At 39.9% G+C, this 27,784-nt stretch overlaps 1 protein-coding gene across 1 annotated transcript in view; it reads left to right on the top strand.

Annotated features, from left to right (window-relative positions):
* Positions 1-18,230, top strand: part of COG3 (component of oligomeric golgi complex 3) — a 93,481-nt gene extending 75,251 nt beyond the window's left edge. Inside the window, exons 20-23 of the mRNA XM_037147371.2 lie at positions 650-725; positions 7,427-7,554; positions 8,347-8,445; positions 16,114-18,230. Coding sequence (XP_037003266.2) covers positions 650-725; positions 7,427-7,554; positions 8,347-8,445; positions 16,114-16,143 — 333 coding nt within the window. The 3' untranslated portion in view covers positions 16,144-18,230. The remainder of the gene's footprint in view (positions 1-649; positions 726-7,426; positions 7,555-8,346; positions 8,446-16,113) is intronic.
* Positions 18,231-27,784: the final 9,554 nt, after the last annotated feature.

Raw genomic sequence — 27,784 nt, 5'->3', positions numbered from 1 at the left:
CTTCACCCTTCCCAGCTACACCTTAGCCCCACCATAATTTGCCATCTTAAGAACAGTCTTGTCCAGGAAGCTAACTACTTTTTTTGGTTTTGCTTCTGTATACTGTTGCTGAGGAATGAAAAGAGAGATGAAGAGAGGGTGGGCATCCAACTCTGTACCTGTAACACTAATTGGTTAAGTGTGCCTTTCGATGCCATTTGAAAATCTTATTCTTTTAAATAATACTTTCTCTGCCTGTGATGTAATAAAGAAAGGATCCTCTTGGTATATAAGGAGATTTTGTCCAGCTCTTGACATTTTTCTAACAACATATGATAATCATTTAATATTAACATCATTCCACTTAAAAGAGAGGCTTGTTTTGTGTTAACATTTTTCTACATTCTCATTTTTGTCTCAGAGTTTTTGGTTGGATGTCCCAGGATATTATTATGATTTTTTTCAAGATAATATATGCCTTGAAATCACAAAAGAAGTTTTGCTAAAATGTTTTATTAGTTGTAAAGGACTATGAGATATGATGTACTTTCTTTTAGCATTGTATGATTATCATTATGTTTTAGTAGGTTCAAATGATGGTATGTATCTTGAGAGAAGTACTCATTTAATATGTCATCAGTGAAATGAAACTTTTTGTCTCTTCTACTAGGTTTCAGCATTAAAAACAATGGCCAGTCAGGGAGGACCCAAGTACAGTCTCTCACAGCAGCCTTGGGCACAACCAGGTATTCACATTTTACTACTTGGCATTTCTTTTATTAGGATATTGATTAATTTTCTAATTAATCAATTAGGAACCTTGCTCTGACAGGTTGGAATTGGTTTTCTACTCTTAACTGTGTTTTGGGTTGGTACAAGATGCAGTTTGGAGCTGGCAGGTCTTTATTGGCCAACACTACTTGAATTTCAACAACAGAAGCATTTTAAAAATACACACACAGTTAAAATGTGGCTTAGATGGAAACACTTTGAGGCTGCTGGTTTCTGTATACCCGCTTTTCACTGTTACATGGCTTTGATACATACTGTATATGAGTATTTGTATCATATGGAGAGAATGCTACTATTTTCAAGTATTATATAAAGGGATATTGTACATTATTTGTTCCTCATTTTATGTAAATTAAACCCTCTGTTTAATGTTTTAGAGTGTTTGAAAAAAGTTATAAAAACTGTGGTGTCAGTTTGGAGTGGGCAGGTAGTATTATTGTCTCATTGGCAGATATGCGTAAGATGTTCCCAGTCTTACTCTTTCCTAAGTATATGTTTTTTTGTGTGCTAAAAAGTTTTTATTTAAAAAAATTTTTGTTTATTTTTAGAGAGAGGGGAAGGGAGGGAGAAAGAAAGAGAGAAACATTGATGTGTGAGATGAATCAGTCAGTTGCATCTTGCATGCCCCCAACTGGGACCTAGCCTGCAACCCAGGAATGTGCCCTGACTGGAAATTGAACTGACGACCCTGTGGTTCTCAGGTCAGCACTCAATCCACTGAGCCATTCCAGCCAGGGCAAAGGGGTTTGGTTTTTTTTTTTTTTTTTTTTTGGCTTTAGCTTTAGACGTTAGGCCTTTAAAATCATGACTAACTTTGTGGGTTATTTAGGTACATTTTGTGACATTTTAAGTTGCCATTAAACCAAGAATAAATAGTTTTGTTAGATTGGTATTTTTGGCCTTCTCCTGACTCATATTGTGGTCATGATTCTCTGAAACTAATTTGGGCAAAATGGTGAAAGAATCAGTGTTTTAATTTAGTGTGAGTAAGCTGTGTCCAAGTTGGTAGGGAAGCTTTTTGCTGATAGTGAAGGAGATCCAAAGGATGATTCTGGCTTAGCATTAGTAAAAAATTAACTGTTGATAGGCATGTAATCTGAAATTAAGTTTCTAATGTGATCGGTTTTCCATATAAAAGAATGTTATATCTGTCAGGTATTTCTTTTGGGAGAAAGAATTGATGCCATTCTAAAATTTTTAGTGATTATTTAACGCCTCATGTTAATTTGAAGTTGAATTAGAACTAAGAAGTTGAAAGAGTAGCTCTGTATGTCTTAGAAAAATTTGTAAATGCAGAGAATTATCAGTTGTATTTGAAAGGAAGGCAGGATTTTATTTCAAAAATTTGTCATGTGAACTTTGTTGATGTCAATATAGGTTTGCATTGATTTGCTTTATTGGAAGTAACTTTGCGACATGCACGCTTTAGGCCTTTTGTTTACTGTATGAGATTGGAATCTTTGCCACCTTACTAAAGGACAGAGAACATACTTGTTGCTGTAGTACATTCTATCAGAATACAGAAAACCAGATTCTTTTACTGACAATACTGGCTTGGTGATGATCACTGATTTGATCCCTTAAAGTTAGGAGCAGACTTTATGTTCATAATTCAGCATGGTTCCAGAAAGAATTCGAATCATCTTTGGGTTAATTGGGCCTTGGGCTCAACATTTTAGTCTTATAAAGCTTATTTAGAAATAGGAGCTGATTTTATTTTGAATGTTATGTAAATGAAACTCGTGGGTATAATCTTTCTTAAAATAGGTAGTAACCAACAAATAGGCATGGGCATATTTATATTTAGTACAGCTAAGCCCAGGGCCTTGATGCATATTGGCCCTTTGGAAAGATCCTCTTTCACTTAAAATAAAATATTAGGGTTCAAGTGGAACCCTAATAGAACACCCAGTGTTGGGTGTGTTGTGCTCATAAGCATTACTAGAATTGTTAGTAAAGATGAAAGGAAATTAACAAAAGGACAGATTGAGATAGGGCTTGCTGTTTTCTTACTTAACTCATTTTTTTTTTTGTAACTAAGAAGATCTTGGTGATGGCACTTCGGTTTACCTACTTGTATTTTCTGCTTAACTGGTTGGGCCTGTGGAGCTGCTTTTTCTTGATCTGTAATATAGCAGACCCACAACTTGGCCCTGGCCACGTTGCTCAGTTGGTTGGAGTGTTGTTCCATGCAACCAAAAGGTTGCAGGTTCGATTCCTGGTCAGGACACAGACATAGGCTGCAAGTTCAGTCCTTGATCAGGATGCATCCAGGAGGCAACCAGTTGATGTTTCTCTCTCATATCAATGGTTCTCTCTCTTTCTCTTTCCCTCTTCCTCTCTTTCTCTAAAAATCAATGAACATATCCTTGGGCAAGTACTTAAAAAAAAAAAAAGAAGCCCCCATGTAATATCAGAGAGATTTTTGGGCTTTTGAGGTGAGAACATCAAAAACAATTGAGAAACTTATATTGGGCCTCTAGAAACTCAGGGTTACTGGTTCTTGCAGATTTGATCAGGTTTCTGGGGGTTATTTCATGATAAACTCACAGGAGATTGAGTTAAAATATGGATGCCATTTTGTTATTTTACTCTGGGAAATATGTCTTTTCAGGAATTAGAGGAGATAGCAGTCCTCTTTACCCACAGGGGATACAGTGCAAGACTCCCAACCCTTGCCCAGTAGATGCCTGAAACCGAGGATGGTACTAAACCCTGTAAATACTATGCTTTTCCTACATATACATGCACTTATGGCTCCTCTTTAGTATATCTGAATTGCCAGCATCACTGCTCTCGTGCTTTCAGGCCATTCATTATTAGATAAAATAAAGGTTACTTGAATATGAGCATTGTGATACTGCAGTAGTCAAATTGATAATTGGGATGGCTACTAAGTAACTGACAAGTGAATACAGGGGACAAAGGGATGGTTCACTTCCTGGCTACAATGGTGAGAGTTTATCACACAAAATGGTGTACAATTTAAAAGTTATGAATTATTTATTTTTGGATTCTTTCCTTTAATATTTTTGGACTGAGGTTGACTAGGGGTAGCTAAAACTGTGGAAAGTAAAACCTTGGATAAGGGAGGATTAGTGTACTTTTTTTTATTGGTCTCTGCACACACCTTTTGGTGATCAAGGGCTCTGAAAACTGTCTTACTGATTCTTGAAGTGTGTTAGTGATGATAGAACTAAAGCCTATAGAATTAATTGTCTTAAAGGCACTTTCATGCATTTTATGAAAAGTAAGCAATTTCTGTATTATTTGTTCCGTCTTCTTGAGAGCATTGGCACTGTCTTACCCTGCTGTACCACATCTCTCCTCAATTAAAATAAAAGTTTTTTTAACATGATATAAAATTTGAATTGCGAAAAAGTATAAAATGAAAGGTAATTCCATTCTCCACTTCAGAACTAGTTCTTTCAAAGGTAACCGCTAGTAATGGTTTCTCTCCCCAAATTATTTATGTATCTAGCAGCATATATGGACTTAAAACAGGTGGTACAAATAAGATTATACTGAAGTCCTCCCTTTTTAAACTTTATTCTGTATCTTCGAGTCCTTTCTGTACTAGCCTATCCAGGTGTACCCATTCTGTTCAATAGATGCATAGAATATATTTCTAAAATTACTATTTCATATAGTCATTTTACTAATGATATTTGAATTATTTCTAGTTTTTGTTTTCCATATACTTTTTAAAAATGTATTTTATTGATTATGCTATTACTGTTGTCCCATTTCCCCCCCTTCATTCCACTCCACCCTGTATACCCCTCCCCCCACATTCCCCACCTTTAGTTCATGGCCATGTGTCTTAAGTACTTTAGTGTTTATATTTCCCATACTATTCTTGCCCTCCATTTTCTACCTACCATATATGCTACTTATTCTCTGTACCTTTCCCCCTCTCTCCTCTTCCCACTCCCCTGTTGCTAACCCTCCATGTGATCTCCATTTCTATGGTTCTGTTCCCGTTCTAGTGGTTTGCCTAGTTTGTTTTTGTTTTAGTTGTGGTTGTTAATAATTTTGAGTTTGCTGTCATTTTACTATACATGTTTTTTTATCTTCTTTTTCTTAGGTAAGTCCCTTTAACATTTCATAAAATAAGGGCTTGGTGATGATGAACTCCTTCAACTTGACCTTATTCTGAGAAGCACTTTATCTGTCCTTCCATTCTAAATGAAATCTTTGCTGGATAGAGCAATCTCGGATGTAGGTCCTTGCCTTTGATGACTTGGAATACTTCTTTCCAGCCCCTTCTTGCCTGTAAGGTCTCTTTTGAGAAATCAGCTGACAGTCTGATGGGAACTCCTTTGTAGGTGACTGTCCCCTTATCTCTTGCTGCTTGTAGGATTCTCTCCTTCATTTTAATCTTGGCTAATGTAATGATGATGTGCCTTGGTGTATTCCTCCTTGGGTCCACTTTGTTTGGGACTCTGAGCTTCCTGGACTTCCTGGAAGTCTATTTCCTTTGCCAGATTGGGGAAGTTCTCCTTTATTATTTGTTCAGATAACTTTTCCACTTGTGGCTCTTCCTGTTCCCCTTGTGGTACCCCTATAATTTGGATGTTGGAATGTTTAAAGATGTCCTGGAGGTTCCTAAGCCTCTCCTCATTTTTTTGAATTCTTGTTTCTTCATTCTTTTCTGTTTGGTTGTTTCTTTCTTCCTTCTGGTCCACACTGTTGATTTGAGTCCCAGTTTTCGTCCCATTAGTATTGGTTCCCTGTGCATTTTCCTTCATTTCACTTAGTGTAGCCTTCATTTTTTTCATCTAAAATTTGTGACCAGATTCAACCAATTCTGTGAGCATCCTGATCACCAGTGCTTTGAACTGTGCATCTGATAGGTTGGCTATCTCTTCATTGCTTAGTTGTATTATTTCTGGAGCTTTGATCTGTTCTTCTGTTTCGGCTATTTTTTTTGTCTTGTCCCGCCTGTTACATAGAGAATGGTGGATGGAGCCTTAGGTATTCACAGGGTGGATCAACCCAGTCCCTGTGTTGTGAGGCTGTATGTGGGGGCAGGGTCAGAGAGGGAACAATGGCACTTACTCTACTCTGGTGGATCTCAGTCCCCTCCACTGCTTCCTCCAAGCAAACGGGGTCTTTCTGGTGCTGGTTCCTGGGTGCATGGGCTTGTGTATGTTCTAGGACCCTGTGGGTCTCTCCAACAAACTCTCCTGTGCGGCTGGGAGTCTGTCCCTGCATTTCAACCCCCACAGGTGTTTTCAGTCGGTGTTTGAGGCTTTATTTCCTGGTGCTGGGACCCTGGGTTGCTTGGTCCGTCTTGCTCCCCAGTTATATGTGTGCAAATACGGGACCGCCCTGTCAGCCAGCTGTCTTGAGCTCAGTGCCTCGCTTCACACTTGCCCCCTTGCTGGGTTTGCCTGTTGCCACCCTGCACCTGGGATCTTCTAACCGCTGCTTGGGTACCCAGGGTCTGCCCAGTGCCTTCCTGTGCTCCCGGGTGCCTGGTGTGCCGGGTGTCACTGCTTCTTGTGCCGCAACCCCTCTCTGCTTTGCTGCCTGCCCCCACCCTGCCAACCGGTCTGGATGAATGTGTCTATTTCAGCTCCTTGGCTGTACCTTCCATACAGTTCAATTTTCTGTCGGTTCTGGTTGTTATTTTGTATCTAAATTTTTGTTGTTCTTATCTTGGTTGTGCGAGGAGGCACAGTGTGTCTACCAACACCTCCTTCTTGGCCAGAAGTCCATACACTTTAATAAATGTCCCTGTACACCCATATTTTGGTGTTTTGTGAGTACATCAAAGTAAATTTCTAGCAGTAGAAATGTTAAGTAAAAGAGTATGTATATTTTCGATTTCACTAGACATTGCCTAATACCCTTCCAAAGAAGTTGAACCAATTTGTACTTCCATCATCAGTGGATGAGGTCTCTATACCCCTGTCAAGTATGGATATTTACAATCTTAATAATTTTTGCCAATCTGAAAATATCTTAATATGCCTTTAATTATGAGTGAGGTTGAACATCTTTAAAATTATTAATCAGTCTTTCCCTTTGTAGTTTTTTAGGTATTTTCCTTTTAAATACTTAATACAGATTACTACTATTTTTCATTTTTATCTTCTTTTCAGACACTACATTTGGGCTACAGAATTATTTCAGTTACAGTCTTTTGGAATTCGATTTCTTTCCTGATGATACAGTATAAGAATGTAACAAATGAATTTTTAGTTCCCATTAAATATGTTTGGATATTTTCTGAATGATCTTGTGAGGCATCTCGTGCTGAGAGCCATTTCTGCAAATGAATAAGCTCAATCATTGTGAAGTAATTCTTACCAATGTCTCTCTGCAAATGGTTTTTTAGTTTACCTTAACACTTATCTCCAAATTTCAAAGGCACGAACCACATTAAAGGCCCAGTGAATGTTCTGAAGCATGCGGGGGAATTCTTTTTTCTGCCTTAGCCCTAGGGATTAGAATTTTGTATTTAGAAGATACTGGTTTATAGAGCTTGTTATTAAACTTGAATAAATAAATAAATAAAGTGAAAGAATTCTTTGGGGAAATAGTCTTTTCTTTTGCTGTTTTTCCTCTCTCTTTATTCCCCTCTGAATTAAAATGGAAATGTTTCTTCTCTTTCTTTGTGACACTGATGAGGTTAATTTCTTTCCAGCAAAGGTCAGTGACCTTGTGACAAATGTCTATAAGACAATAAAAGTAAAGCTGCCTCTGACTTTGAGAAGTATGTCATTATACCTATCCAATAAAGATACCGAGTTCATCTTGTTTAAACCTGTTAGGGTAAGTATCATGATAATTTATTTGAATGTTTGCCATCCTCTTCAACTAATCTGACCTTGTCTATCATCTTACTTTTCCTACGGATATTTAAAAATTATACACCTCTCTCTGTTGCTATACTATTCTAGTGAACTTGGCTGATAGTCATTGTTATTCTTGAAAGGCTTATAAACCCGGCATTTGTCTGATTGCACCTTTTTCGCCACCCTCACTTTGTCTTAAATGCCTTTGGCACTAAGTTATCTTATATGTAAAAGTAGAAATTAGTAAATAAATTAATAGTTAGACCCTGGCATTGGATTTGTGGCCCAACACTTGAGAGACTAGCATTTCAGGAATTACACCCTGTAGAGTATTCCTGGTGAGTAGTGGAAATAAATGGCTCGTAGCAGCCACTAAAGTATTAAATGTCAGAGCAAATTTAGAACTTATAACTTTCAACTCTGTGTTGAGCTCACATCCTTACCTAAAGTGTTGGTTGATTTTTTAAAAGTACATTTTATGTATCTAGAAACTTAATTATCTTTTGTGTGGCTGAAGACTTTCTGGTGAGGCAGGGCTTGCCGTGGTTTGGTTTTTCCAGGAAGTGTTGTGTGAGTCTTAGTTGGGTTTTGCTAGCATGTGAAATATTAAGTGCAAACTATATATGTCTTTGGTAATCCCATGAAAGATACATTTCCTCCACTTGTTTTGTCAGTTATTATGATTTAACATTCTTAATGCTTCATGTTTAAGGTGACTGCATATGTTTTTAGTGGCTCATTTAATATGATTGCCTCTTCTCTTTCTAAGAATAATGTTCAGCAAGTCTTCCAGAAGTTCCATGTTTTGTTAAAGGAAGAGTTCAGTCCTGAAGATATCCACATTATTGCTTGTCCTACTATGGAACAGGTAATCCATAGTCTTAAGATCCTTGTTACTTTTATAACCTCTTATTTTACTTGAGTAATGTATTTGAGTAATTATATTTTTAGTTTTAATTAAAAAAATTGTACAATATTGTATTCTGATATTCAAACTTTGTCAAATTTTTGGTGATGGTTTTAGAATTTGTACTTGCATTTTAATTTTTTCTAATATTGCAGGTTGCTGTGTTTAAGATGAAAAAACTGTTTGAAAGATTCAAATAATGGTGTTTAGGTTGCTGAAAAATGCATGATTTGAGGCCCACATTTCAAATGAAAAAAAAAGAGTTATTTTAGAGATAAGATGTTAGAAGTGTTAGTGTTCTCTCTTCTTCCTAAGTGTAAAACACTGAATATAGAGCTCAGTTTGTGTTTAATATTATTAATTAATTCAATTCAGTCAGCAGGCTTTTATGAGAACCTATTATGTATTATGAGTAAGTAGGCTGGTGCTATGGGTAATATTTAAGTTTAGTATATGGTCAGAACTAGAGAATTTGGGGAAAAGTGATAAGGTTGATGAGAGCCTAATTAGAAGGAGTGGAGAGTGGGACAAGAGATACTTGAGGTAGAGAGTGTGGCTAAGTCTTTTGAAGGGTTTTTCTATATGTGGAGAGAAAAGATGGAGTGTTAGCTGGAGGAGAAATGAGTCGTGTTTTTATTGGGATATAATTCATAGGCCATAAAATCCACCATTGAAAGTGGATAGTTCATTGGTTTTTAGTATATTCACTAAATTATGCAAGCATCACCACTGTCTAATTCCAGAATATTTTAATTCCCCCCCAAAAGAAATCCCATACCCATTAGTAGATTCTCCATTCTCCACTTGTCTACTAATCTACTTTATGTCTCTGTGGATTTGCCTATTCTGAATATTTTGTTATATGGAATCTCTAACATTGGCCTTTTAAGACTGGCTTTTTTCTCATAGCATAATGTGTTCAAAAGCTTATCCATGTTCTTTTTTTATGGCTGTATATAATCATTTGTATGGCTATATGTGTCATACTTTAAAAAGATATCCCTGTAGTTCTAGGGTTGTACAGTTAATAGACTTTTTAATAAGTCATTTGAAGTAATTGTATTCTGTGATCATGCTGTTAACTATAATATACTTAGGTTTATTTTCAAAATTTAGAACTAGATTTACCCATTTTCTGAGATGTCTTTTTTCTCATTACAGTTCTCTCCCTACAGGGAGAGATAACAATTTTTGTCACTGGATTATAGATAACTTTTTATTTGTGATTGCTATTACCCTCTTTTTTATTTTTAAAGATAGGCAGAAAATGCATTTTTGTATGTTCAAGGGGAAGATTCAAAGAATGGGAAAAATTGACGCTGGAAAAATATCCTGGAGTACAGAAGGGGGATAGAATCTCAGGAACAGTTTGAGGGTGGAGCCTTTGGTTGGTGTATGGTGGTTCAGTTATGGAAAAGGAGTGAGAGCTGAGTGGGGGGCACCCATGAGGGGAGGTAGTGAATGTGATGAGAGCTCATAGAAGCTGTCATTAGCCTCCTTCACATATGTGAATGAAACAGGAAGGAAGGTCATCACTGAAAGTGAAAAGTTGCTACTGATATGAGGAGGAAGGCTCATATCAGTGAGTTCAGTGATTACAATCCAAGAAAGATCATTCAACATACTTGTCTAATTTTTTTCTCCAGTCATAGTAAGTTGCATGAATAGCAGGGTAGGGCTTACTCTGCCTAGGTAGGGCAGAGTTTCAGAGCTCCAACTTGACTGTTGCTAGGGAGATACATATTTTGCTGAATGTCTGTGTATGTGCATAAAGATATAGATCTGTAACTTAAAAGGTTTATAGTATGTGCAACAAAGTTGCTTTGCTTTGTGTTTCTGTTCTTTGTTCTTCTGAACCACTAATTATTTTCTTGATGTACCAATGGGTTGCAACCTACACTTTGAAAAAATGCTAGTAGAGCCAGTCAAGATGGGGGCATAGGTAAACACAGTTCACTTCCTCACACAACCACATCAAAATTACAACTGAAGAACAATCATCACTCAGAACCATCAGGAATCAAGCTGAATGGAAGTCTGACAACTGTAGAATTAAAGAAACCACATTCATCCAGACTGATAGGAGGGGCAGAGATGTAGAACAGGCTGGGCCCAAATCCATGTGTGGTGGATAAAATATAGGAGGAATATCTCAGTACAGAGGAGTCTCAGGCTCACACCAGGCACCCCATAACTTCTAGCCGCAAAACCCAGCACAGATTGAATCAGTAGAAAAAACTGCTGACGTCCCAAGCAGTTCTTCATAAACAACCCCACACATACTTACAGACTCACTCCCACGGAGCTCAAGCACTGCAGTAGCAGCTTGAAAGGCAGCAGTGGCATACATTGAGGAACTGAAGCATCTGACATCCAGGTGAGAACTGGGGGCTAGCTTTCTCCCTCCTAGACAGAGAGGCAAGAGAGACCACTGCCCCTTGTCTGAACCCTCTTCCCAAAGACCCACAGAACCAGAAGGCGGGTGCCACATCAAAGACTCCATCAACCTCGCTGACACTGTTTGCCCTGCCTTGGAGATCCCCTCAGACTCTGTCCCACCCAACATGCAGGCCCACCTGAACTGTAACATGGCTTTTCCATATGAATGGCTGGTCTTGGCTCATGCTTCGCAATTTCCTAAATTCTCTCAAACAAGCAACAGCCAGCCTCAGTGAGCCCCCAGCCCCAGTAGCTCTTGCTAAGTGGCCCCAGGCCCGGCACTAGCAGCAGCCAATCTAAATTCACAGCTCGGCTTCACCTGGGAATTTTCAAGTCCAGCAAAAGTAGCAGCCATCACAGATTGCTTTGTAGCTCATGCAGGGTGGCCCAAGGCAGAACACAGGTAGGGGCTGACCTTGGCCTGTACCAACCCAGAAACTGAAGAGCCTGCACACCAGTTGATAGCTACAGACCACGTCAGAGCACCACCACACTGCCACTGCACAGCTGATCTGCCACAGAGGGTGGAGATTGGTGGTCAGTGTCCTAGCCAGTCAGTGCAGCTTACTGGCCTGTGTAAATACCACCCAATGATCTCTCAACAATAATCAAGCTTCAAGTAGAAGAGGACGTACTCAGCTCCTACAAAGGGAGCACCTCAAGAACCCAGCTTGGGTGAAAGTGGAGGCTGTGCCACTGGATCGTGAGGACGCCTACCTCGTTAGGCTGTGCTACCAAGACAGGGAATCATAGCATCTGTACCTAATACATAGAAACAAACAAAGGGAGGCTGCCAAAATGAAAAGACAAGAAACATGGCCCACAGGAAATAAGCATAATTGGTAGATACAAAATAGACAGGGGAAGATTAAGAATAGTATAGAAAATGTAGAAGTCAAAGAACTTACATGTATGAATCATGGACCCTGAACTAAGCAGCTGGGAGGGGGTTGCAGGGCAGAGGAGGAGAAAGGGACAACTGTAATAACATAATAAAATACATTTAAAAGGAAAAAAAAGGTCCAAATGAAAGAATAGATCAAAACTGCAGAAAAGTAACTAAACAAAAGGGAGATGAGCATTTCATCAGATACAGAGTTGAAAACACTGGTTATAAGGATGCTCAGGGAAGTTAGCAGGAACCTCAACAGTGTAAAAAAGATCTAGTCAGAAATGAAGGATATATTAATTGAAATAAAGAACAATTTACAGGACATCAACAGTACAGCGAATGAAGCCAAGAATGAAATCAATGAATTAGAACATGAGGAAGCAAAAAACAACCATTTAGAACCACAAGAGAAAAAAGAATCCAAAAAAACCAGGGTAATGTTGGCAGTTTCTGGGACAATTTCAAGCATACCAGCATTCACATTATAGGTGTGCCAGAAGGAGAAGAGAAAGAGTAAGACATTGGAAAACTATTAGAAAAAATAATTAAAGGAAACTTCCCTAATTTGGTGAAGGAAACAGTCATGCGAATCCAGGAAACACAGAAAGTCCCAAACAGGACAGATGCAAAGGGGCCCATTCAAGACACATCATACTTAAAATGGTGAAGGTTAAAGATAAAGAGAGAATCTTAAAAGCAGCAAGAGAAAAGCAGTTAGTTACCTATGGGTGAGTTACCATAAGATTGTCAGTTGATTGCTCAAAAGAATCTTTGCAGGCTAGAAGGGATTGGCAAGAAATGTTCAAAGTCATGAAAAGCAGCGACCTACAGCCAAGATTGCTCTACCCAGCAAAGCTGTCACTTAGAATCAAAGAGCAATAAAGAACTTCTCAGATAAGAAAAAACTGAGGAGTTCATTGTCATGAAATTATTATATGAAATGTTAAAGGGACTTAAGAAAAAGAAGATCAAAACTGTGAACAATAAAGTGGCAATAAATACATATCTGTCAACAACTTAATCTAAAAACCTAAGCAAACAAGAACAGAGACATAATCATGGAGAGTGTTTTTAATGGGTGAATGGTGCAATGGGTGAAGAAGTGAGAGGATTAAGAAATACAAATATGTAGTTACAAAATAGCCATGAGGATGTAAAGTACAGTATGGGAAATGGAGTAGCCAAAGAATTTATACACATGCTTCATGTACATGAAAAATGTGTGGATTGCCTGAAAAGGGGGTCCTGGGTGGAGGGTGGTAAAGGGGAAAAAATTGGCACAACTGTAATAGCATAGCAATAAAATATAAAAAATAAGAGAAATACTAACAGACAACATCATTCTTTCTGTGCCTTGAATATCTTTTAGAACTGTTACATTTTCTAAATAGTAATAGCTGGTATTATTCACTGCTGCCGAGTGCTCTTCTAAGCATTTGACATGTATCATCTCACTCGCTCTTTTTTTAAAAGATTTTATTTATTTTTAGAGAGGGGGGAAGGTAGGGAGAAATAGAGGGAAGAGAAATATCAATGTGTGATTGCCTCTCGTGCACCCCCTCCTGGGTACCTGGAGGGCAACCCAGGCATGTGCCCTGACTGGGATTTGGACCAGTGACCTTTTGATTCATGAGCCAGCACTCAGGCCACTGAGCCACACCAGCCAGGGCTTATCTCACTCAGTCTTCACTTGACCCTTCTATATTTGTGCCATTTTACTGATGAAGAAACTGTGGCCTCACTGTGGCCTTGAGAGTTATTTAAGTCACTTTGCCAACAGCTATATGGTAGGAACCAGAATCTTGTATTTCCACTTCATGGATTTCTCTTCCATTTTAAATTTTCCTGGAAAGTGAGTGTTTGTGACTCATTTTCTTTTTTTTTTTTTAATATTGAATTTATTGGGGTAACATTGGTTAATGAAATTATATAGGTTTCAGGTGTACAGCTTTATAAGACGTCAACTGTATATTGTATTGCGTGTTTATCATCCCAAGTCAAGTCTCCTTTCAATGAACCAGTTTCTTAAGATCCAATATATGGCAATACAGATGAGTTCTGACTTATAAAGGTTTGGCTTCATGATAGTGTGCAAGTAATATGCATTCAGGAGAAACTATAGTTGGAATTTTTTTAAAAATTATATTTTATTGTTATGCTGTTACAAGTGTTTCATTTTTCCCCTTTAACTCCCCTCCACCCAGCTCCCCACAAACTCCCTCAGTCAATCCCCACACTGTTGTCCATGTCCATTGGTCCTGCATACATCATATTTTGCTGCACACTTTGTTGCCCAAATTTTTGAGGGAAAGATAAGGATACACATTATTCATGGGTAGTACTAACACTGTATCTGCATAAATGTTTTTAATTCTTTCATTTATGCTTATGTGTTAAAAGTATAGCTCTAGAAAGCAATAATTATATCCATATATAAAATATTATCCTGTAATATGTTAATCAGTTTTGTTTCTAAAAGTAAATAATTAAAAAATGGAATGAAAAAATTAAAATGAAATGTTTTTTTCTGACTGTTTGGGCCAAAAATATGGGTATTCATTATACACAGCAAAATACGGTATGTTCTTTGGCTACTTTATTCCCTATTCTGTACTTACATCTCTGTGACTCTTTTGTAACCAATTTGTACTCTTAATCCCTTCACCTTTTTCACCCAACCTCCCCATCCCCTTCCCATTTGGCAACCATCAAAACTTTGTATCTATGATTCTGTTACTGTTGTGCTTGTTTATTTATGAACACTCAAGTGTTGGTAGATATGCATTGTCATTTTATTGTTCATAGTTTTGATCTTCTTAAAGAAGACCCTTTAACATTTCATATAATACTGGTTTGGTGGTAATGAACTCCTTTAACTTTTTCTTGTTTGGGAAGCTCTTATCTGTCATTTGATTTTAAATGATAGCTTCGTGGGGTGGAATATTCTTGGTTGTAAGTCCCTGCTTTACATCACTTTGAATGTTTCTTGCCAGTCTCTTCTAGCCTGCAAAGTTTCTTTTGAGAAGTCAGCTGACAGTCTTATGAGAGCTCCCTTGTAGGTAACTTACTGCTTTTTCCTTCCTGCTTTTAAAATTCTCTTTTTGTCTTTAAAAGCTTTGGCATTTTAATTATGATTGCCCCATTTTGTTCCTTTCTCCCTTTCTTCTCCCTCCCTGCCCTTCTTTTAAGTTATTTGAAAGGAAGTTGGGAGAAACTTATGCCCCACTCCTTAGAAATATTTTGGTGTACTTCCTGAGAACAAGGAATTCTGTTATTGTACGCCAGCACAATTATCTAAACAGGAAGGGTAACATTGTCACTATTACCTAATCGACAGTCTATATTTAAATTTCCTTAATTTTCCCATTAGTGTCCTTTACAGGTAGATAACATTTCCCCAGGCCAGGATCCAGTCCTGGAGCTACTGTTAAATGTCACATCTCTAGTTTCTTTTACTCTGGAGAAGTTCTTCAGCCTTTTTTGGGCTTTTTTTACTTTGACAGGCCAGTTGTTTTGTAGACTGTCCCTCAATTTGGAGTTGTCTTTTTTCTTATCACTAGATCTAGGTTTCGTGTTTTGGCCAGGGAAAACAAAGGTGATTTTGTATCCCTCTTACTGGAAGTATAAATTGATAAAGGAGGTTATGAGGTGGTTATTTTTATTATCAAAATGGTTTGTATTTTATAGAAGGGCTCACTGTCATCTTTATTTAACTGCAAATCTTTCTAGGGCCTGGGTAATAATTTGTGGTGTGCAGGCTGCCATTTCCCCCACCCTTGTCACCATGGTGGGTTGCTCTGGTTTTCTGGCTGGCTCTGTGTCACAACTTCTCTACTGAGTGAGGGTGGCCCTGGGTTCAGTTAGAGTGTGTGAGCTGAAATTCCCTTGTCATGCCTGTTCTTATGCTTTTAAGAGTCATTTAAAAATTGGACTGACTTACAACTTTTCTCAAAACACACTCTACATAGAAAAAGGTAAAATTGATTATTTAGATGTAGTTCTGTCTTTTATTTGTGTTGGTATATAGTTTTTTTCTGTTATCCTCATTGGATTCCAGATGACTTAAAGGTCTAGATTACATAATGGAGTGTAGTAAGTACCCTTCCACAGGCCTCCACAAAACTCACTGCCCAGTGGCAGCTTCAGAAATCAGATCAGCATTGTGGGTCCAGTTTATGTCATGTTTCCTGGGTCTCCTAAAGATCTTAGACTTTCCTCTCATTCTGTGTTTAAGATAAACAACTTTTCTTATGGTATTCCACAGCAGAACTAACATAGCTTTTCACATTGCTTTTCAGGTGAACCTCCTGCTATCAGTTTCTAAATAACCAGGCCAGTCAGGCAGTGCTTGAAAATGGTCTGTCTGGCAGGAGTGGCTGAAAAGTCATGCGACCTGCAGGACACTTGAGGACTTGTATGTAGGAATGTCCCTGAGAACCACACAAGTGTGCTACTCGTTGCTGAATGAATGCAGAATGAAATATAAAGAGAGTGTTAAAAAATTGGTGTTTCGCTTTTAAAACATCAAAATGCCAAAGATCAATGTATGAGCAGCAATAACTGCCTCATTAAATGGTTTCAAGAAATGTAAGTTTCTAAAAGGTAACTTTGGTGAGCATGCAGTGAGATGGTTCTTAGTAAAAGATGTGCAATGAAAATAAGTTGCGGTAGGTAGAGCAGAAAATTTTATGGAAACACAGTTAATTAGAAAGGTTCTCGAGTAAGGTTTGTTAAAGTATACAACACTGTAACACTTCTAACCACTGAGCAAGCATTCCCCAGTGACTGTTTTTTTACTTCCAGAAATGTTATTTTTACACTCAATATAATGTTTCTCCTATCACTTTGAAGTTTAGTTTGGAGTAGATTGGATACTTTTGAGAACACATTCTGGCTTCCTGGGAATTTGGGGTGTTATCTTCCTGTGTCTTTAAAACATTTATTTTATTATTGTTTGGATATATCGGGGTGACAATGGTTAATAATAGGTTTCAAGTATGCAGTTCTGTAATATATCTGCAAACTGCATTGTGTTCTCACCACCCAAAATGAGGTCCCTTTTTGCCACCATTTATCCCCCTTTTGCCCTCTTCTACTTCCCCCAACCTCTATTTCCTGTTTTTTGTTTTTTTTTTTTTGATGTGAGTTAGTTTCAAGATGCAAGGACTTCATGTAAAGTTCCCAAGGAATACAGATACTGTATTCCCAGTGTCTGTATTTTTTTGAATTGTTTAGTTATAGAATGTTTAAGAGCAGGAAGCTGCAACCTCTTCATGGGCAGTGTCTAGTAAGAATCTTCATGGTGCTGCAGTTGGTGTTTGTGATTGGAAAGTACCAGTTAAGGTGTGTTAATCTGGTACATAAAGGAGAGAAGGAAACCTGATAACTAGTATATCTCCTGTGTGAAGGTCAGGGTTGCCAGCCTTCTGTACACTGCCTTCAGTTTTAGTAGTTCTTTGAAGAGCAAACACTTTCAAGTCCTGTATATTCAGTGGCTATGCTGTGTGCCTGCTACAGTGAATAAATTTTACTAAGAAAGTCAAGGAAAATGAAGATGGCCCACCCCTAAACTATATTCGGGATCACCAAATAAATTATGCATTTCTGTGAGTTGTCGTACAAATAGCTATTTCCTGATTGGGTTGGTTTTGCCTCTGACATCATTAAAAATGTAACTTGGTTTTTGGTTCAAAAGGAATTTTGAGTAATTCCAACACTAACCTAGAGAGGGAACATTGGTGAGTGTTCTGAAATGTAGCCAGCAGACCTCATTCTATGTGACTTGCAGCTTTTCTCATCCCCTTAAAGCAGACCCTGAGTGTGTAGACGGGTTACATGTCTCATTTTAAACAGGTCACTTGCTTTTCAGATCACTTTAAATTGGTGTTGGATGTTGTTTGATAGAGCTTAATACTCTATTTTGGGAAGGTGGAAGGTAAAGAGAGGGTTTATACTCATTCATTGACATGAAACAAATGAAATAGAAATATTGGATTTACTTCCACCTAGTATTTAAAATGCAAGTTTAATGAAACTGTAGAATACCCATTTTGGTGTATTATATTGTATATTTGATTTTTAAGAGGCCTTTCCAAAGACGTGAGGGTATGATTATTGTACTATAGTATGATTGATTTAATATGATGTATGGAGCAGAGTGTGTTCTTAGGGAGAAAAATATTTGACAGCACTTGGCCTTGTGTTGAATCTTTTATTTCTGAAACACTCAAATACCTTACAAAGTGCTGAGTAGGTGATAGTGGTCCAACTTATTTGCTAAATGAGTATTTGTTTATATCTGTACAGTTTCAAGTGTTTACTCATATAAAGAGTGTACATACTTTCAAATAACTTAAAAAGCTTTGTATTATTTGCCTAGAAATTGCTGTTTTTAATAAATGTGAATTTTTTAAAAAATAAAGACTTTTGCTTCCTACTTTGTCTTTACATGTCTGTTATGTGTGTGGATTCTTTTTAAAAAATGTTGTAAATGAAATTTTTATTGCTCCAATTTGTAGATTTATATGCAGTTGTAAGAAAAAATACAGAGAGATCCCTTGTACCTATATTTAGTTTCTTCCAGTGGTAATATCTTGCAAACTGTAACACATTTTGATAAGCAGGATATTGACATTGGTGCATTCTGCCAATTCTATTCAGATTGTTCCAGTTTTACCTGCACTCTGGATTCTTTTGGCAAGATAATTTCCGTGGAAAGACACTTCTGAGGTATCTTAATGCCCCGCTAGTTGGAAGAATTTAATTTTTTGTTGTTGTTTACAAAACTGCCAATTTCCTAAATACTGTCAGCACAAAGAGTTGTGCTGAAATTTAGTGTTAGTGAAGTAGCAATAAAAACAAATTTGTATTTTTCCCTGTTTTAACAACTCTGTATCTTTCAGTCCTCCTCTGCTATAACCTTGGCAGTGGGAAAGAATAGTCAGCCTTACTCTGTCACAAGGGGCCATTCATTAAAGGAACCCAGGTACGTTGATGAGAGAACATTACTCAAAAGGAGGAGCTAACATCATCGCTTCCTTTCTGGAGCACTCTTCTGACTGGTTTGTCTGTCTTACCCTCTCAGCACCCAGCCCAGCAGCTGCTGGAAACTTAAAAATAGTGGCATCCACTAAATAGTGATCTGGTAAATATATATTTTTCCTTTTAGAAGGAAAAGGTTTTAAAATTTTTTATGATTATAAAAAATGTTAACTATTAGACATTTCTGTAGTGTTTGAATTTTAACATAAAATGTGAAAATCTGGTTTCTGGCCAAGGTGGAGGCATAGATAGACAAACTGTGCTTCCTCGAGCAACCAAAATAAAGACAACAATTGAGAAACAAAATAAGAACCAGAACTGACAGAAGGTTGAACTGTATGGAAGTCCAACAACCAAGGAGTTAAAATAGATACATTCATCCAGACTGTTAGGAGGGGGGGAGTAGGGCAGCAGGGTGGAGAGGGGTTTCGGGGGCAAAAAAAAGTGGTGGCATTGGGTGCACAAGGCAGCAGCTGACAAACCCTAGGTGCACAGATGGCAGTGGGCTGACCCAGCGAGGCGGTGAGGGGTTGAGGCGCAGGGAGAGACTCCCAGCCTCACAGGGGAGTTCGTTGGAGAGACCAACAGGGTCCTCCAATGCACACAAGCCTCCACATGGAAATCAGCACCAGAAAGACCCAGTTTGCTTGGGGGAAGTGGTGGAAGGGACTGAAATCCGACAGAGTGGGAGCAAGCGCTATTGTTCCCTCTCAAAAAAGATGAACATCTTTCAAAAAAGATGAACAGTGAAAGGACAGCAAACTCACAGTTATTAACAACCATACTTAAAATCAGGAGCAGAACCATAGAAATGGAGATCACATGGAGGGTTAGCAACAGGGGAGTGGGAGGAGGAGAAGGGGGGGAGAAGGTGCAAAGAATAAGTAGCATACATGGTAGGTAGAAAATAGACAGGGGGAGGGCAAGAATAATATGGGAAATGTAGAAACTAAATGTGACATATGGACATGAACTAAAGGGGAATTTGGAGGAGGGGTATGCAGGGTGGAGGGGAATGAAGGGGGGAAATGGGGCAACTGTAACAGCATAATCAATAAAATATATTTAAAAAAGACTGTGCAAGTCTTTCATAAATGAACCCAGAAAGGTAAAGTACTATTAAATATTTGGCATATAGCTTCTGCACTTTTCTATGTATATTCTAAAATAGTTTTTCTTAGAAAATCAGACTCTTTCACATACATTTAGTCAAATGGGTTTAGTATCAGTGTGTTATACATGCACACATAAATGATTTGAAAGTAAGTTGAAGACATCAGGACACTTATCCTGAAATACTTTTACATATCCAAACACTAAGGACATTCTCCTACATAACTTTAATATTATGCTCATACATAAAAATTTCAGTAATATCTAATATGTAGTTAATATTTTATTTTATTTTTTAAAAATAATCTTTAAAATATATTTTATTGATTATGCTATTACAGTTGTCCCATTTACCCCCTTCATTCCTCTCCATTCTGCACACTCTCTCCCTCCCACATTCCCCCCCTTTAGTCATGTCCATGTGTTTTAAGTTTTTTAGCTTTTACATTTCCCATACTATTCTTGCCCTCCCCCTGTCTATTTTCTGCCTGCCATCTATGCTATTTATTCGCTGTACCTCCCCCCCTTCTCCTACCCCCTGTTGCTAAACTGCCATGTAATCTTCATTTCTGTGGTTCTGTTCCTGTTCTAGTCGTTTACTTAGTTTGTTTTTATTTTAGGTGTGGTTGTTAGTATTTGTGAGTGTGCTGTCATTTTAGTATACATGTTTTTTACCTTCTTTTTCTTAAGTAAGTCCCTTTAAGATTTCATAAAATAAGGGCTTGCTGATGATGAACTCCTTCAACTTGACCTTATCTGAGAAGCACTTTATCTGTCCTTCCATTCTAAATGAAATCTTTGCTGAATAGAGCAATCTTGGATGTAGGTCCTTGCCTTTGATGACTTGGAATACTTCTTTCCAACCCCTTCTTGCCTATAAGGTCTCTTTTGAGATATTAGCTGACAGTCTGATGGGAACTCCTTTGTAGGTGACTGTCCCCTTATCTCTTGCTGCTTCCAGGATTCTCCCCTTCATTTTAATCTTGGCTAATGTGATTATGATGTGCCTTACTGTATTCCTCTTTGGGTCCAACTTTTTTGGGACTTTCTGAGCTTCCTGGACTTCCTGGAAGTCTATTTCCTTTACCAGATTGGGGAAGTTCTCCTTTATTATTTGTTCAAATAACTTTTTCACTTGTGGCTCTTCCTCTTCCTCTTCTGGTGCTCCTATAATTTGGATGTTGGAATGTTTAAAGATGTCCTGGATGTTCCTAAGCCTCTCCTCATTGTTTTGAATTCTTGTTTCTTCATTCTGTTCTGGGTTAATGTTTCTTTCTTTTTTCTAGTCCACTCCATTGATTTGAGTACCAGTTTCCTTCCCATCACTATTGGTTCCCTGTGCATTTTCCTTCATTTCACTTAGTTTAGCCTTCATTTGTTCATATAATTTGTGATTAAAATTCACCAGTTCTGTGAGCATCCTGATCACCAGTGTTTTGAACTGTGCATCTGATAGGTTGGCTCTTTGTCTCTTAGAAGTATTGGCTCTGGGGCTTTGAGCTGTTTTTCTGCTTGAGCCATAATGTTTTGGTCTGTTTGCATTTATTATGTATGAGGGGCAGAGCCTTAGGCGTGCACCAGGGTGGGTCAACTCAGGTCGCTGGTTTGTGACGCTATATGTGGGGGCGGGGAAAAAATTTTCCCCACTTACATTTTTTCCCGAGAGGGAAAAAATGGCTCTTTGCTCTCTGTTGCACCTCAGTCCCTTCCACCACTTCCTCCAAGCAAACTGGGCCTTTCTGGTGCTGATTCCTGTGTGGGTGGGCTTGTGTGCATTCTAGGACCCTGTGGGTTTCTCCAACAAACTTTCCTGTGAGGGTGGGAGTCTCTCTTTGTGCCTCAACCCCCACAAGTGTTTTCAATCGATGTTTTGAGGCTTTATTTCCCGATGCTAGGACCCTGGGTTGCGCGATCTGTCTCGCTCCCCAGTTATCTGTGTGCGAATGCGGGACTGCTGCCTGGTCAGCCAGCCACCTCGTGCATGATGCCCTGCTTCTCAATTGCTGCCTTGCTGGGTCTGCCCGTTGCCACCCCACGCCCAGGGTCTGCCAGCCACTGCCTGGGTGCCCAAGGTCTGCCCGGTGCTGCCTGGGGTCCGCGGAGTGCCTTGCATGCCCGGTGTCACGGCTCCCTGTGCTGTGCCCTCTCTCTGCTTGCAGTCCAACTCCGCCCCACCTATGGGTCTGAATGAATGTGTCTATTTTAACTCCTTGGTTGTCGGACTTCCATACAGTTCAATTTTCTGTCAGTTTTGGTTGTTACTTTGTTTCTGAATTGTCTTTATTTTGGTGGTTGGAGGAGGCACAGTATGTCTGTCTATCTACGCCTCCATCTTGGCCAGAAGTCTCGAATCTTTTCAAAGATTTTATTTATCTTTAGAGGGGAAGGGAAGGAGAGAGGGAGAGAAATATCAATATGAGAGAGAAACACTGTTTGGTTGCCTCTCGGGCACTCCCTGACTTGATGGAAGCAGCTAAGTAGAAAGCATAAGTTTGATTGCCCTGATGGGGAATCGTACTTGCAGCCTTTTGGTTTACTGGACAACATTCCAACCAACTGAACCACAAGTGGCCAGGGCTCTTTAGCCCTTTTAATTTTGATAACTCTTAAGGTTTTGTTTTCTTGTTTTCATGGCATTGCATTTTATTTAAGTGTAACCTAGTTATAGAATAACCTACAGTCTGGACATGCTTGAGTTTCCTCATTAAGTTCAGAATACCTAACAATAGCAGAATATATCCTTTTGAAGTAATATGAAACATTTTCCAAGGTAGACATATACTGGGACATAAACCCAAACCTGACCTAACATCAGTAGTTCTCAGCATGGAATGACCTTCCCTTTCTCCCCACTACGGGACAAGGTAACATCTAAAGATATATTTGGTTGTTATGACTAGTCTGTTTGTGGGTATTACTGGCTCCTAGTTGGTAGAAGTCAACCAGAACTGCTAAATATCTTACAATTCACAGGACAGTCTCCCACAACAAATAATTTTCTACTACAAAACCTGCTGTATGTATACTTTAGGGACCCCCAATCCCCAGCAATTTTTATTCCCCTCACGTGGCTTACTTGTCTTTGTGCAACACGAGATATTTTGCTTATATGTTTTTTTTTTCTTCCCCCAACCCAGACTTTAAGGGCATGGCAGGACCTTTGCTTTGTTTGTTGCCGAATATCTAGCGCCTAGAACAGTGCCTGCAGTAGGTACTTAGCTTTTGCTGAATGAATGAAAGAATCCACTCTGTTGCCCAAGTCATGTAGTCTTCCCTACCCTGTCCTAGTGCTACCCAGTCCTACCTATTTCCTATCTTACATAGTTCTTTATTTCCTCCCCTTCTCTGTATTTCCAGTGCCCTTCCCTGAGTCAAGGCCCTTGTTTTCAATATCCTTGTTTGGAATATTGAAATATCTTTACTATAAGAGCCCAGTCTGTTTAACACTCTCCCTCCTCTTGGTTTCAGAATATAAAACTTTAACTCCTGTGGTACATGTGGCCGTCACAATCAACTCCTGCCCAAACCCTCACTAGTCATCTTCTGCGTCTATCAGGGTCCTTGAGAACAAGCAACAGAAGACATCATTGTCTAATGGGAGCAGGAATGGCTTTATGGGAAGGAAATGCGGGCCTGGGGAACAGACAGGCTGGAGGAGCAGAGGTATAAGAACAGGAAGCATCACAGATGCATTGTTTTTTCGAAGCAGAAAGAGTTGGTTCAGCCTCCACTGCTGTGGTAGAGTCCTGGACTGGCTGTGTATCACTCAACAGCTTTCACCTTGGCCAGGCTCCCCATGAAGCGTGTGTGTGTGTGTGTGTGTGTGTGTGTGTGTGTGTGTGTGTGTGATTTTCCATGCCTTAATATAGTGCTGGAGCGAGGAGGACGATCTCTGTGCTGGCTACTGGTTTATCGCCTATGTGCTCCAAATCCACTTTTTTGGGGCCCTACATTGAGATTCCGGAGCTGGGCCCTGAAAACACATCGCCTCTGGCAGCTGGTGCAATATTAGGCTTTGTTGGGTGCTGGAGGAACACTGCAAGGCATAGAGGGAGGGTGTCTCTTTCTGTTGTGTCCATTTTTCCTTCCACATTTTGACCATTGGCAAAGCATGGGAGAACTGGTGGGTCCAGTGACTTTTCCTGGCATCCCAGCAGAAAGCTGTTTGTGAACTGGCTGCTGTGACCTAGTGGCCACGTACTGTGCACCAGCTGGCTGGCTCCAGCTTCCTGGCATTCCAGTGAACCTCCCCACCAGACAGCAGGCGGCAGTCACCTCTGCCCAGCAAGGTGGGATCTTAGCACTTTCAAGTTCTTAGTTCCCTTCTTGGGTGTATTCTGAAGAGAGGAGAGGAAACAGGGAGGGCCGAGGGCAGGAGGGAGGAAAAAAACTGTGCCTTTCATTTGCAGTTCTTGATTTTCTAGAGTTCTTTTTAGTTCTCTTTTAGTATTATCTTGCTAAATTTTGTTACATTTTGAAATGACTTGTGTGGTTTCTTGGTTCTGACTGGCCCTTTACTGATATGTTTTTAGTGATGTCTTTCAGTTTCTGTCGTGGCAAGTAGGGCACTGCTGCCCTCTAGTAAATACTCACAAGGGTGATTTCCTCCACAAAGGAAAGGGGCTGGGGGTTGTGCAGCTAGAAGAAGATACTCTCCTACATGTCTCCAAAGGCCATAACTTTTATGTCTGTCTTAGGTGCTCACTCTCTCTGTGTTCTGCACAGACTCTTGCCTTTCCTTCTGACTCCCAGAATACCCTACCCCCCTCTCCATTTCATTCTTCAGCTCTTGCTCAAAGAGTACCCCCTCAGAGAGGCTTTCTGTTGTGACCCCTCTCTTCTCCCCCTAGGGACTCTTCTCCTTCCACTGTGTTCCTTCACAAACCAACACTTACATTGTTTTGCTCCTGGCTTATATCTTATCCGCAGCCGTTAATGCCCCTGAGGGCAGGCAATGTGTTCTCTTCAGGATATGGTAGGCACAGAGTGTATATTTATTGCATGGCACAATTCATTACTAAATTCATTAGTAATTAATTTATGTAGGCACTGGACAAAACTCCATTTGCCTTGGGGCATTCACTGGTAAAGTTACCCAGGTGTGTAACTGAACAGATCAGTATTGATAAACAGTTTAACTTAATTCCTTTTCATTTCTAGGAGAAGCACATTTTCCTGCCAGTCACTGAAGATAAATGATAATGAGTGAGAGGTTTTGTCCCCTCAGAAAGGTGAGGGCCTGGGAGGGGCTGGGGTGTGAAATAGACAAGGTATTAAGGGTTGAATTGTGTCTCTAAATTCACATGTTGAAGTCCCATCCCCAGTACCACAGATTGTGACCTTATTTGGATTAGGATTGTTGCAGATGGAATTACTAGTGAAGACAAGGCCGCACTGGAGTAGGGTGGGCCCTGATCCATTAAGACTGGTATCTATATGACTAGTGAAAATTAGACACAGGCACTCACACCCACAGGGAGAATTCCATGTGAAGCCTGGAAGCCAAGGGACCACCAGAAGCTGGGACAGGGGCCATCCCTAGCATCTTAGAGGGAAACCCTTGATTTTGGACTTCTAGCTTCTAGACCGTGAGTAAGTTTCTCTTGTTTAAGCTGCTCAGTGTGTGGTCCTTTGTGACAGAAGCCCAAACAAACTGATACAGAGGGTGGGACCTGGATTTGTATAGGTCCCGACCATCTGTTTGGCTGTGTGAATCATTTCCTTCATAGTCTGTGAGGTGGTTCACTCTTCCTTATAAAAATAGCCCCTGAGTTCATGGTATTCTGTCCAGGCTTTGATAACTGGCACAGAGCAGCAGTTACAAGAGAAGTTGCAAATCTCCCATCTATTAAATGTTGGCAACAAAACATTTTAAAACAGGGCTGACCAAACAAAATGCCTCTGAGCTACCTGTGTACAACCTCTGTATTAATGGAATCAGGTTTTCAGATGTTGTGAAAGGAGGAAGACCAAGAAGAGGCACTGGCTGATAATAGTAAGAACCCACACCCATTTGTACCATGCTGTGGGCTTTACCAATGCCAGCTCCTTTAACCTTCACCATAACACATCCTGTTACAGATAAGGAAACTGAGTCATAGGCTTACTGCCTTGCCACAGCTAGCAAACAGTTGTGTCAAGACTCCAACCCAGCACTTTCTGATTCCAGGGCACATACACCTTCAGCCCCGTGGCCTTCAGTGCTGGGAGAAGCATCCGGCCTGGCTCTGAGACAAGGCTGCTAGCATGGAAGGATTTGTTTATTGCCAAGTGCGGCTCAGGAGCTTTGTCTCTAGTGCCTGGTAAGGGAAGAGGCTTCTGTGCATAATGAGCAGAGAGGCAGAGCAAACAAGGAAACCTAATGCTGAGGTCAGCCTGTACAAGTACACTTCTCCCGTGGTCATTTGTCCCATTTACTTTAGTGACTTGGCAGGAAAAGGTGCTTCTCCTAGAAATGAAAATGAACTAAGTTGGGCTGTTTATCAATTTTAATCTGCACTTTTAGCTGATGATACTACTCACCAACAAGGTGTGAGAATCAGATAGTAGAAGTGACTGTGTAACACCCTGTTGGGCCTTACTGCCCTAGTCCCACCTCAGCTGCTCAGCCTCATGGTTTGGGATGATGTCAAAGCACTGGAGGCAGGCATTTTGAGGTCAGCAGGAGAGCAGGGCCAGGAAGGTGGGCTTGGATGTTAACAGTTCACAGCAGGGAAGGACTAATTTCGAGAAGGGATTTCCTGTTGTGGTTTAGGCTGCAGTTGAGATCACCCTGGGAAATTTGCTGTGTCCAAGGGACTGAAAAGGCATACTGCCCAGCTCCTGAGCTCCCCTTTTCTAGAAACCACCACCCCTCCCCATGCTCAGATGCCAACTAGGAGCTACGTTTATAAGACATAACCCCACCCTCCCTTAACATACTGCATTGTACCTGATCAGCCAGGCCAATCAGAGACCACTGAGGTGTTTTGAGAGAGATTAGGAGAAAAAGTCTGTGCAATGAGGTGTGTGGAAAACATGTCTCCAGGAAAAGATGAGAGTGTCACAGAGACAGGAATGAAAGTATCCTGGCTTCTGGAGGCCCTTCCATACTCCAGTCCTTTCTGAGACCCATTGTATATAAAATCCAGATTACACAGTTCTCATTTTGTTTTACCTACTTGAGTTGGTGGCTATTACCAGTGATCAAAATGGTTTCAACTCTTGGAGGGGGGTTACTGTGGGTCCTTTTCGGCTTCAGTTGCCTCCTGATTTGGGGGATCTGCTGCAGGCTGGTGTTGGTTTGCTGTCTAGGTTTCCCTCTTCCCTGGTTGTGGGGAGAGGAGGGAGTCGTGATGAGGTCAGGGTTAGTGAGAGCTACTATTTCTAAGTCCATTTTACAGACAAGGAAACTGAGGCATAAAGCTACTTGCTCAAGGTTCACTCACTCAGCAGAGCTAGACTTTGAAACAGCCTGTGTCCTAAGTCATCCCAAGTACAGAAAGGTCACAAAAATACTGGTGTGTATTCCAGGGCCAGTAGAAGCAAGCAGGACAGGTGTGGACATATATTGCCTACTGAAATAATTCGCTGCTAATGCTGTCAGGTCTGGGCTGAATATTAAGTCTTTTCTGTTCCCAGCCACAGATTCTGTCAGAACCTCAAAAGACTTTTCTTTTTCAAACCAGGTTGCTATGCATGACAGGCCCCAAATTACAAAACAATTCTCAAAAGACATAAACGAGACTTTGGGTCTTCTTGGCACTCCTGATGGCTTCACCTCCCAGCGACACCCAACAGGTGCTGGAGGAGTCCTGGGACAGTGTGGCGACTGCC

The sequence above is a fragment of the Artibeus jamaicensis genome, unplaced genomic scaffold (assembly GCF_021234435.1).
Source record: "Artibeus jamaicensis isolate MK-2021 breed Jamaican fruit bat unplaced genomic scaffold, CSHL_Jam_final contig_414, whole genome shotgun sequence".
Lineage (NCBI taxonomy): Eukaryota > Metazoa > Chordata > Mammalia > Chiroptera > Phyllostomidae > Artibeus > Artibeus jamaicensis.
Note: the sequence above shows the minus strand (reverse complement) of the source record. Positions and strands in the feature narration are given on the sequence as shown.